The sequence below is a fragment of the Eriocheir sinensis genome, chromosome 69 (assembly GCF_024679095.1).
Source record: "Eriocheir sinensis breed Jianghai 21 chromosome 69, ASM2467909v1, whole genome shotgun sequence".
NCBI classification, from domain to species: domain Eukaryota; kingdom Metazoa; phylum Arthropoda; class Malacostraca; order Decapoda; family Varunidae; genus Eriocheir; species Eriocheir sinensis.
In genome coordinates this window covers 6,968,193-6,980,692 of record NC_066577.1, presented here as the reverse complement: position 1 = coordinate 6,980,692, position 12,500 = coordinate 6,968,193, and the positions used below count along the sequence as shown (strand labels likewise).

General features: G+C 42.9%; 1 protein-coding gene and 1 long non-coding RNA gene across 2 annotated transcripts in view; one reads left to right on the top strand and one right to left on the bottom strand.

Annotated features, from left to right (window-relative positions):
• The first annotated feature begins 6,645 nt into the window (after positions 1–6,645).
• Positions 6,646–8,250, top strand: LOC126988557 (uncharacterized). The gene is made up of 3 exons (XR_007742241.1): positions 6,646–6,795; positions 7,027–7,192; positions 7,276–8,250. It is a non-coding gene; the product is annotated as an uncharacterized LOC126988557 (long non-coding RNA).
• A 1,015-nt stretch (positions 8,251–9,265) lies between these two features.
• LOC126988556 (transmembrane protein 164-like) overlaps positions 9,266–12,500 on the bottom strand; it is a 9,642-nt gene continuing 6,407 nt past the window's right edge. Inside the window, exons 7-8 of the mRNA XM_050846887.1 lie at positions 11,462–11,632; positions 9,266–10,665 (exon numbers count right to left, since the gene is read on the bottom strand). Of these exons, the coding sequence (XP_050702844.1) occupies positions 10,351–10,665; positions 11,462–11,632 (486 nt within the window). The 3' untranslated portion in view covers positions 9,266–10,350. The remainder of the gene's footprint in view (positions 10,666–11,461; positions 11,633–12,500) is intronic.

The window sequence follows — 12,500 nt, the reverse complement described above, 5'->3', positions numbered from 1 at the left end:
TTCTTGTATCTTAATTTTTCTTCATAATTTTCTTGTATCTTAAATTTTCCTCAGTATTTTCTTTATCTTAATTTTTCTTCATTATTTTCTTCTATCTTAATTTTTTGTATCTTAATTCTATCTTGATTTTCTTGTATCTTGATTTTTCTATCTTAATTTTCTTGTATATTAAATTTTCTTGTATCTTAATTTTTCTTCATAATTTTCTTGTATCTTAAATTTTCTTGATTATTTTCTTCTTTTAATTTATCTCATTTTTTCCTTCAACTTTCTTTCTTTATTTCTCCTTCTTTATCAACTTTTCCTTATTCTTCTTCCTCCTCCTTCTCTTCTTCCTCCTCCTCCCTCTTCTTCCTCCTCCTCCTCCCTCTTCTTCCTCCTCCTCCTCCTCCCATCTATCTCAACTTCCCTTTAAAACCCATTCACTCCCTTCCTTCCCTCTTCCTCATTTATCCCAATTATCCCAATTATCCCATTTATTCCCTATTCCTCATGTATTAATATTTACTCTTTATTTCCCCTATGTCTGATTTTCTTTATTTCTCTTTCTTTATGTGTTTTTTTCTCTCTCTTTCTTCCTCTCCTTCTATGTCAATTATGCTGTTTATTAAGTCTTTCCTATCTCCTCTCTTTCTATCTTTTTATATTTCTCTATGTACCTCGTTTATCAAATTCTCTGGTATTTCCTTTTCTTCTTTAAATTTTCTTTATCTCCTTTGTCTTAATTCTTGTTTTCATTTCCATTGTTTTTCTTCATTTTTTCTGCTTAATCTTCTTTTTATATTCTAAGGAGGAGGAGGAGGAGTATAAAGACAGTCTCTCTCTCTCTCAATTTCCTTCTTCTTTTTCTTGGTAACAACACAGGTGGAGCAGCGCGTGGAAGATTTACTTGCTGGGACAGATCGGTGGAGGGGGGGGCGTCCACTTCGCTGCCATGCAACCCGTCCGCTGTGATTGGCACGGATTTCGCCATCACTGGTAGCCTGGTAACACACACTCCCAGGTCTTTCTCTGCCTCTGTGGTGGATAGTGGAGTGTTTCCCATGTGGTATTGGTGTGCTGGATATCCCTTCACTGGTAGCCTGGTAACACACACTCCCAGGTCTTTCTCTGCCTCTGTGGTGGATAGTGGAGTGTTTCCCATGTGGTATTGGTGTGCTGGATATCCCTTCACTGGTAGCCTGGTAACATACACTCCCAGGTCTTTCTCTGCCTCTGTGGTGGATAGTGGAGTGTTTCCCATGTGGTCCCTAAACTTTATCAGCCACTTTTTATTCCACTCCCATAGCTTGGTGATGTCTTCTTGTATTAAATCCACATCCAAGGGGTTAAGACACCCAGTGGTATCCGCCAGGGAGGGATCCTGTCTCCCTACCTGAACATCAACACAGGTGACGTCACTGCCGGTCACCGTAACACGCATCTGATGGCGCCCACACTGGAGGCTCTGCAGGGGCTCAGTGGAGTGTGTCAGGCGTATATGCTCCCACGGATGGTATTGCTTATAACACCACCAGGATAGACCGCATGATAGGGCCGCCACCACACTCCAGAGACTTACATTCGTGGATAGATACACACACTTGGGCCATGTCATCAACAGGGAAACTCTCCTTCTGCAGCATGGAGGTGAAGTTGGAGTTATGTATTCAGGACCCACTGCGACTCTCTCTCCTGCAACTCACTGTGGTCACGGTATTGGGCTGCCTCCGTGGACCGTCTGAGGGGCTTCCTAGATGAACCAGCTCATCCCTGGCCTTCACCGGGGGCACGGGATGAACTGTCTGGCTGTGCTGTATTCCCACGCCATGTTCAGTATGAGGAGCAGAGTGGAACGATCCGGGAAGTCCATCACTGCCTCCATCAAACACAGCAAGTGGAGGTTTGTTTTTTGTTTTTTTCACAACAAAGGAGGCAGCTCAAGGGCACAAAAAAAGGAAACAATTATAAAAAAAAGCCCGCTACTCGCTGCTCCTAAAATAGAGAGGTCAATTTCGGGAGGAGAGGTGCCCTGATACCCTCCTCTTGGAAGAGTTCAAGTCGTAGGCAGGAGGAAATACAGATGAAGGAAGATTGCTCCAGAGTTTACCAGCGTGAGGGATGAAAGAGTGAAGATGCTGGTTAACTCTTGCATAAGGGGTTTGGACAGTATAGGGATGAAAGAGTGAAGATGCTAGTTAACTCTTGCATAAGGGGTTTGGACAGTATAGGGATGAAAGAGTGAAGATGCTGGTTAACTCTTGCATAAGGGGTTTGGACAGTATAGGGATGAAAGAGTGAAGATGCTGGTTAACTCTTGCATAAGGGGTTTGGACAGTATAGGGATGAAAGAGTGAAGATGCTGGTTAACTCTTGCATAAGGGGTTTGGACAGTATAGGGATGAAAGAGTGAAGATGCTGGTTAACTCTTGCATAAGGGATTTGGACAGTATAGGGATGAAAGAGTGAAGATGCTGGTTAACTCTTGCATAAGGGGTTTGGACAGTATAGGGATGAAAGAGAGAAGATGCTGGTTAACTCTTGCATAAGGGGTTTGGACAGTATAGGGATGAAAGAGTGAAGATGCTGGTTAACTCTTGCATAAGGGGTTTGGACAGTATAGGGATGAGCATGAGTAGAAAGTCGAGTGCAGCGGGTCCGCGGGAGGGGGGGAGGCATGCAGTTAGCAAGTTCAGAAGAGCAGTCAGCGTGGAAATATCGATAGAAGATAGAAAGAGAGGCAACATTGCGGCGGAATTTAAGAGGTAGAAGACTATCAGTAGGAGGAGGAGAGCTGATGAGACGAAGAGCCTTAGCCTCCACTCTGTCCAGAAGAGCTGTGTGAGTGGAGCCCCCCCACACGTGAGATGCATACTCCATACGAGGGCGGACAAGGCCCCTGTATATGGACAGCAACTGCGCGGGGGAGAAGAACTGGCGGAGACGGTACAGAACGCCCAGCCTCGAGGAAGCTGATTTAGTAAGAGATGAGATATGAAGTTTCCAGTTGAGATTTTGAGTTAAGGATAGACCGAGGATGTTTAGTGTTGAGGAAGGTGACAGCTGAGTGTTGTCGAAGAATAGGGGATAGGTGTTTGGAAGATTGTGTCGAGTGGATAGGTGGAGAAATTGAGTTTTTGAGGCATTGAAGGACACAAGGTTCCTTCTACCCCAATCGGAAATGATAGCAAGGTCTGAGGTTAAGCGTTCTGCAGCCTCCAGCCTGGAGTCGTGTACTTCCTGTTGTGATGGTCTTCTATTGAAAGAGGTTAAATAATGCAGAGTGGAGTCGTTGGCGTATGAGTGGACAGGACAGTTTGTTATGGAAAGAAGATCATTGATGAAAAACAGGAGGAAAGGAAACTGGAGATAGAGGAACAGAGAGAGGGAAAGAGTCCGAAAGAGGGCAGTTTAGAAAGCAAAGACTGGTGCCAGACTCTATCGAAGGCTTTTGAAGAGAGCAAGAAGATCGCCAGTAGAACGCCCCTTGCGGAACCCATACTGGCGATCAGATAGAAGGTCAGAAGTGGAAAGGTGCTTCTGAATCTTCCGGTTAAGGATTGATTCAAAAGCTTTACCGTGTAGCAGCGACGGGCCAAATTTGTGGCTTTACCGTGTAGCAGCGACGGGCCAAATTTGTGGCTTTACCGTGTAGCAGCGACGGGCCAAATTTGTGGCTTTACCATGTAGCAGCGACGGGCCAAATTTGTGGCTTTACCGTGTAGCAGCGACGGGCCAAATTTGTGGCTTTACCGTGTAGCAGCGACGGGCCAAATTTGTACCATGATATAAACCCCCAAAATAGATGATACATAATCTGATCACAAACGCTTTGATATATATTATGAAATGGTTTGTGTGAGGGGTGATTTTGGAGGTACCATTAAGAAACATGATCCCTGCTGCTACCGGGTTAACCATACATGTCTCGGTTGATCTCGTTCGTGTACTGGACCCGTTTTTTATGTGTTTTTTTATACGTGTTTCAAGAGGAGGGTATCGGGACGCCTCTCCTCTCGTAACCCCGAAATTGACCTCTCTTTCGGTGACCTCTTTGGATTCTTAACTGGAGGAGGAGCGAATACCGGGCTTTTTGATGTTGTTGTTGTTGTTGTTGTTGTTGTTGTACGCACACACCCAAAAATGTGCCGCTGGTGGGCGAAATGAAATAACAAAACGATGATTGTTATTGTTATTTTTTTCTGTTGTTTTTATTCATTATTTTCACTAAGTTATTAAAGATTCAGATTTTCCGTAGTGTTTTTTTGCATTCCAAGTTATTTTAAATGTTTTTGCTTATTTTCATGCATTTTTTTTTTTCTGTTTTCTCTCTCTCTCTCTATCTCTCTCATTTGTCATCCTCTTCTTCTTCTTCTTCTTCTTCTTCTTCCTCTTCTTCTTCTTCTTCCATTTCAATTTTTTTCTTTCTTTATTTCCTCAATTATTAAGTTTTTCTCCTTCTTTTTCTCTCTCTCTCTATCTCCCTCATTTATCCTCTTCTTCCTCTTCCTCTTCTTCTTCCTCCTCTTCTTCTTCTTCTTCCATTCCAATTTTTTTCTTTATTTCCTCAATTATTAAGTTTTTCTCCTTCTTTTTCTCTCTCTCTCTATCTCCCTCATTTATCCTCTTCTTCCTCTTCCTCTTCTTCTTCTTCTTCTTCTTCCATTCCAATTTTTTTCTTTATTTCCTTAATTATTTAGTTTTTTCTCCTTCTTTTTCTCTCTCTCTCTATCTCCCTCATTTATCATCATCTTCTTCTTCTTCCTCTTCTTCTTCTTCCATTCCAATTTATTCTTTTTTTCTTCTTTATTTCAATCATTTATTCAATATTTCTCATTCTCCCATTTTCTTTTTCTCTCTCTCTATCTCTCTCATTTATCCTCCTCCTCCTCCTCCTCTTCTTCTTCTTCCTCTTCTATTCACTAAGTAACTATGTACATTTATTTTTTATTTATATCATTATTTTCTTCATTATTTATATCATTATTTTCTTCATTATTTATATCATTATTTTCTTCATTATTTATATCATTATTTTCTTCATTATTTATATCATTATTTTCTTCATTATTTATATCATTATTTTCTTCATTATTTATATCATTATTTTCTTCATTATTTATATCATTATTTTCTTCATTATTTATATCATTATTTTCTTCATTATTTATATCATTATTTTCTTCATTATTTATATCATTATTTTCTTCATTATTTATATCATTATTTTCTTCATTATTTATATCATTATTTCTATTATCATCAAATTCCTTCTATCTCTTAATTTATCACTGTTCTCATTATCCATCAATTATCATCATTATTGCCTTCATTATCAAAGTCATTATCATTTCCACACACACACACACACACACACACACACACACACACTCTCTCTCTCTAACACTAACAATAATAATAATAATAATAATAATATACTCTAATACATAATCACACATATAAATACATAATCTATACACTCAATAACACATACAAGAGGAGGAGACTGCGAGAGCATAAATAAACAAAACAGAATCGCCGACCTCATGAAATCCCAGCGCTTACGTTAGGTTAGATTACGACAGACTGGCGGCACATTTGGTGTGTTCGTATGTGCGAGAGGTAAGGTCAACCCTCGCTGTTATGGTGTGTGTGGGGGTTAAGCGGACAACTTGGGTGACTGTTGGGTTGCGTGGAGGGCCGGACATGCACACAGAACAGCCAGCGTAACACAGTGCCCAGGGTGTGACGTGCTGGGACACAGTAACACACCTCAGACCTGGCTCAACCCACTATGGTGTCCCTGTGTGAAGGCTGCTCGTAAACAAATGTGCAGCTTAATTTAATACAACAAGCAAGGTTCGTTATGCAGTGAAATGGTGGGAGACATTGAGCCTTCACTTCATGTAACACACAGACGTCCTTACACGCACAAGTCTGGACCCATCAGATATAGCCCCGCCCCTTCCCTGCTCATTTACGCCACGGTCTGCTGTGTCGTGTGCTGCGTGAACGGGGGGCTATCAACTTAAAGGCTTACTCGACTAAAGTGTTTATATAAGACTTGTAAGTAAATAGATATACGAAAGACAACAGTGACCATGGTGGCGAGGGATAAGTGTGGTTCTTTAGCCTATGTGTGTGTGGAGCTTGCGTACCTACATCAAGACTTACACAGAAAACAAGAAGAAAACACATAAAGAAAAGAAAAACTCAGAACAAACATTACCCAAAAATATCACTCTCAACGAAAGTGTTTATATGAGACTTGTAAATAAATATATATACGAAAGACAACACACAGTTACACGCCTCTAACGCAGTGACCATGATGATGAGGGTTAAGTGTGGTTCATTAGCCTGTCTGTGTGTGGAGCTTGCGTACCTACATCAAGACTCACACAGAAAACAAGAGGAAAACACATAAAAAAAACAAAAACTCAGAACAAACATTACCCAAAAATATCACTCTCAAACCATATATCGAGAAAACATTACCATATAATTTACCTCATAACAGAAACAACAAAAACTATAAGAGGGAAATAGAGGGGAAACCTAGAAGAGCCCGCACCTCCCTTCCCTTCACCACACGTAACAGACAAGACATTACCAAGAGGCGTACCTGACAGTCACCAAAAGGGGGGTACAAACCTAACAGAGGGACTTTTTGGGGAGTCAGAGCCGGCAACGGGGTGAGGAGTAGCCTATCTCGATATTTTGCTTTTATTTAATGATCCACGAGACATCACAGAGTCAAGTATGTGGCTATCTTCATTCATTCACTCTATTGGTAACATTTCTATGGCGTCTGAGGTCTCTATGGTGTTGTTGTTTGTGTGAAATCATGAAAAACGACCACAAATTCGCATGACCGGCAAAAATGACACCAGTAATTCAAGTTTTGCCACCATGAAATATACACAAATGGCCTATCTCGATATTTTGCTTTTATTTAATGATCCACGAGACATCACAGACTTAAGTATGTGGCTATCTTCATACTCATTCATTCACTCTACTAGTAACATTTCTGTGGCGTCTGAGGTCCCAATGGTGTTGTTGTTTGAGTGAAATCATGAAAAACAGCATTCATTCACTCTACTAGTAACATTTCTGTGGCGTCTGAGGTCCCAATGGTGTTGTTGTTTGAGTGAAATCATGAAAAACAGCATTCATTCACTCTACTAGTAACATTTCTGTGGCGTCTGAGGTCCCAATGGTGTTGTTGTTTGAGTGAAATCGTGAAAAACAGCCACCATTCACTCTACTAGTAACATTTCTATGGCGTCTGAGATCCCAATGGTGTTGTTGTTTGAGTGAAATCGTGAAAAACAGCATTCATTCACTCTACTAGTAACATTTCTGTGGCGTCTGAGGTCTCAATGGTGTTGTTGTTTGAGTGAAATCATGAAAAACAGCATTCATTCACTCTACTAGTAACATTTCTGTGGCGTCTGAGGTCCCAATGGTGTTGCTGTTTGTGTGAAATCGTGAAAAACGACCACAAATTCGCATCACAGCAAAAATGACACCAGTAATTTAAGTTTTGCCACCATGAAATATACACAGATCGATATTTATGAAAGCTCACAAGTCGGGCCAAATTACATCATCTGCTTTGCGCAATAAAACTATGCTATTTGTGGTATCTGACACCCGCGAAATGGCGTATAGGCTGGGTCGGGCCTACGCGCTGCACCCTCAACGATGCCAGATTGTTGTACTCAGCGATGTCCCACCCCTAAACTGTCTTCTGAGCTCCGATATCAAAACTCATTTACAGTTATCGTTAAAAGACTTCGATCCTGATGTTTCTTGGCAATAGTTACGCGTCGGAAACCAGTAATACTCCGCTCTGAATACGCTGACCTGGTGACGGGGTTAGAGGCGTTTTCGTATTGTTTTCTTGTTTATTCAATGTTCTGCTCAAGAAAACGGATACCCATGATTTTTGAGTAAGTTTTTGGTCGTAAGGATACTTTACGAAATACAATTATAACTATATCCCACTAGTTAGGAAATGTACGTAATCCTGGATCGGCTACAGTGATGTTAGATGTGCCTATTTACATATCAGGAAAGGTCTGTGAATGTCTCTCGTAACAGCAAGATATCCGCACTTCCCTTCCCTTCGCTAAATTATACATAACAGAAAGAACATTACCAATAACATATCAGGGAACGTCACTGAACAATCTCTGGTAACAGCAAGATATCCGCACTTCCCTTCCCTTCGCTAAATTATACATAACAGAAAGAACATTACCAATAACATATCAGGGAACGTCACTGAACAATCTCTCGTAAAACTATGAACGAGAGAAAAACATCTATACGGACAGGAACTTTCCTTTTCTCCGCTAAACCAAAACAAAACAAAAACAGACTCACTAACTCGCTAAAAATCTCGTCATCAGAACTTTGATTTCGGCACTCGGGATTCCAAGTTATCACAAGCAGGTATTAAGTCACTCGGCGGACAGACAGACAGACAGACAGGCAGCTAAACACACAGTTGGTCCAGTAGAGTCTGAGGCGAGTCCAGTCGACCCTTAAATAGCACAGTTTCCACTCGCTCAGTTTTGGTTTCAAGTCGATTTTCGAAGATTTTTTACGACTTTTTCATTTCCCGACAATCAGGAAATTTGAAAATCCTAAAATATCTTCCACAACAATCCGTATAGAACCGAAACCCCACTATTGAAAACTGTACTATTTGAGGGTTAACTAAATTATCATGCACTGGCAACCTGGTGTCTCAAGATGTGTCCGATTTCATGGATACTGCATAATAGCCTAGGCCTAGCAAACGGTTCCCAATGTCAATAATTTGCAGGGAGAAGGAAGAACATGTGAACCAGTTGTACAGGAAAAGTATTGTCATCTTATCCTGTCTTGGTCCTGTAGCAATTCGGGCACCAGTGAATCATTCCTGAGTATAACCAGGAAAATATTTAAAAGCAGAGAAAAGATAAATTATTAGTCCTGTTTATGATTCTTATGTGAAAAACTCATCTTGGGTAATGTATCTTAACTGTGTAGCAGCGACGGGCCAAATTTGTGGCTTTACCGTGTAGCAGCGACGGGCCAAATTTGTGGCTTTACCGTGTAGCAGCGACGGGCCAAATTTGTGGCTTTACCGTGTAGCAGCGACGGGCCAAATTTGTGGCTTTACCATGTAGCAGCGATGGGCCAAATTTGTGGCTTTACCGTGTAGCAGCGACGGGCCAAATTTGTGCCATGATATAAACCCCCCCAAAAATAGATGATACATAATCTGATCACAAATGCTTTGATATATATTATGAAATGGTTTGTGTGAGGGGTCTTTAAGAAACACCATCCCTGCGGTTAATTCACGAAGATCATGATATGTATTTATTATCCATGTAGTCGGACATACCATATGACACCAGGCTGCCGATGCACGATAATCCTCACCCCAGACTTGGCTGAACCGAACAACACAATATAATTTCTCATTGCGCCTTTTAACCTAAATTTCAACGGGGTCGCAAATCAAAAAAAGGAGGAGGAGGAAGAGGAGGAGGAGGAGGAGGAAACAGAAGAAGAGAAATTGAGGAAGAAATAGAGATTGAAAACTTCACTGATAGAGGAAGGGAAGAGAGAAGGAAAGAAATGAAATGAAAAGTGAAAAATTGAAATAAATAAAAAAATAAATACCATTAAAAATTAAACAAAAAAAAACAACAAGGAAAAAAACACTCATTAATTTCTACGCAGAGGTAAACAAACACACACAAACACACGAACACACACACAACAGGAGGAAGTTAAGGCAAGATTGATCAGGAGAAGCAGAGTGCGTGTGTGTGCGTGTGTGTGTGTGTGTGTGTGCGTGTGTGTAATTATGTCATTAATTAAATACTAAAATACTGTTTTTTTTCCATTCATACTTTCGTCCATGTGTGCGTGTGTGTGCGTGTGTGTGCGTGTGTGTGTGCGTGTGTGCGTGTGTTTGTGCGATATATAATTTTAATAATAATAATAATAATAATAATAATAATAATAATAGTAATAATAGTCGTCTATAATCTCACAGTCTCCTCTCTTTAAATTCTCTCTCTCTCTCTCTCTCTCTCTCTCTCTCTCTCTCTCTCTCACACACACACACCAACACACACACACAATCTCTCTCTCTCAATTCTTTCTCTTCCTTTCTTCCTTCCCCTCTCCCTCTCTCCCTCTCTCTCTCTCTCTCACACACACCCACACACACACACAATCTCTCTCTCTCAATTCTTTCTCTTCCTTTCTTCCTTCCCCTCTCCCTCTCTCCCTCTCTCCCTCTCTCTCTCTCTCTCTCTCTCTCTCTCTCTCACGCACACACACGTACAAACAAACAAACTAATGACAGCTGTTACCATTCCACCCATGGGCATCAGATTTCGTCCTACGGTGGGTGATGCTGTTGTGGGGTGCGGGGGGGTGGATGGGGTGCAAAGTGGGGTGCGTTAGGCCATTCGGTGAGGCTATACCACCCCTCTCGTCGCCCCCTCCCACCCCCACTTCTCGCCCCCCGCCCGTGTCGCCCCCTCCCCCCCCGCCCCGACAGCAGCAGGGGCAGTGGGTGGGGGTGGGGGTGGGTGAGGGTGTGTGGGTGTGTGCGTGACGCTGGTCGTACGCACTCATGGCCACGTCGCCGGCTAGGGTGTCTTTGATCTGGGGGAGGGAGGGGATGGTTAGGGTGTGTGTGTGTGTGTGTGTGTGTGTGTGTGTGTGTGTGTGTGTGTGTGTGTGTGTGGAGAGAGATCCTTATCCTAACCTAATCTAATCTAACCTGGCATAACTTATCCTAACCTAACTTAACCTTCTCTCTCTCTCTCTAACTTAACCTAGCCTAACTTATCCTGACCTAACCTAACCTAACCTAACTTAACCTTCTCTCTCTCTCTCTCTCTCTCTCTCTCTCTCTCTCTCTCTCTCTCTCTCTCTCTCTCTAACTTAACCTAACCTAACTTATCCTGACCTAACCTAACCTAACCTAACTTAACCTTCTCTCTCTCTCTCTCTCTCTCTCTCTCTCTCTCTCTCTCTCTCTCTCTCTCTCTCTAACTTAACCTAACCTAACTTATCCTGACCTAACCTCTCTCTAACCTCTAACCTAACCTAACTTATCCTGACCCAACCTAACTAACCTAACTCTAACTCTCTCTCTCTCTCTCTCTCTCTCTCTAACTTAACCTAACCTAACTTATCCTGACCTAACCTAACCTCTTCTCTCTCTCTCTCTCTCTCTCTCTCTCTCTCTCTCTCTAACTTAACCTAACCTAACTTATCCTGACCTAACCTAACCTAACTTAACCTTCTCTCTCTCTCTCTCTCTAACTTAACCTAACCTAACCTAACCTAACCTAACCTAACCTAACTTAACCAGACCCAACTTAACCTAACCTGACCTAACCTAACCTGACCTAACCTGACCTAACCTGACCTAACCTGACCCCTCCCTCCTCACCTTGGTTGGCGGGAACTTGGTGATGAAGAAGTTGGCCACGCAGCAGAAGGTCTTGGACACCAGGGGCACGCACAAGGACTGGTGGACCATGGCTGCGATGCGATAGTTTGGACCATAGAACGGGTCACTGATGGCCGGGCAAAGCATGTTGTTCAGGTTAACTTGGGACAGCTGCAGGGAGGGAGGGAGGGAAGGGAAGGGAGAGGAAGGAAAGGGAGGAGAGGGAGAGAGAAAGGAAGGGAGGAAGAGGAAAGGAAAGAGATAGAGAGGGAAGGGAAGGGAGGGGAAAGGAAGGGAGGGGAGAGGAAGGAAAGGGAGAGAGAAAGGAAGGGAGGAAGAGGGAAGGAAAGAGATAGAGAGGAGGAGAGGGAGAGGGGAGGAAAGGAAGGGAGAGGAAGTAAATGGAGAGAGAAAGGAAGGGAGGGGAGAGGAAGGAAAGGGAGAGAGAAAGGAAGGGAGGGAGAGGGAAGGAAAGAGATCTAGGGGGAGAGGGAGAGGGGAGGAAAGGAAGGGAGGGAGAGAGAGTGGAGAGGAAGGAAGGGAGAGAAGAGGGAAAGGAAGGGAGGGGGAGGGAAGGAAAGAGATAGAGAGGGAAGGGAAGGGAGAGGAAGGAAAGAGATAGAGAGGGAAGGGAAGGGAGGGAGAGAGGAAGGAAAGGGAGAGAGAAAGGAAGGGAGGGAGAGGAAAGGAAAGAGATAGAGAGGGAAGGGAAGGGAGAGGAAGGAAAGGGAGAGAGAAAGGAAGGGAGAGAGAAAGGAAGGAAGAGGAAAGGAAAGAGATATAGAGGGGGAGAGGGAGAGGGGAGGAAAGGAAGGAAGGGAGAGGGAGGGGAGAGGAAGGAAAGGGAGAGAGAAAGGAAGGGAGGAAGAGGAAAGGAAAGAGATAGAGAGGGAAGGGAAGGGAGGGGAAGGGAAGGAAAGAGATAGAGAGGGAAGGGAAGGGAGGGGAAGGGAAGGAAAGGGAGAGAGAAAGGAAGGGAGGGAGAGGGAAGGAAAGAGATAGAGAGGGAGAGGGATGGGAGAAGAAAGGAAGGGAGGGA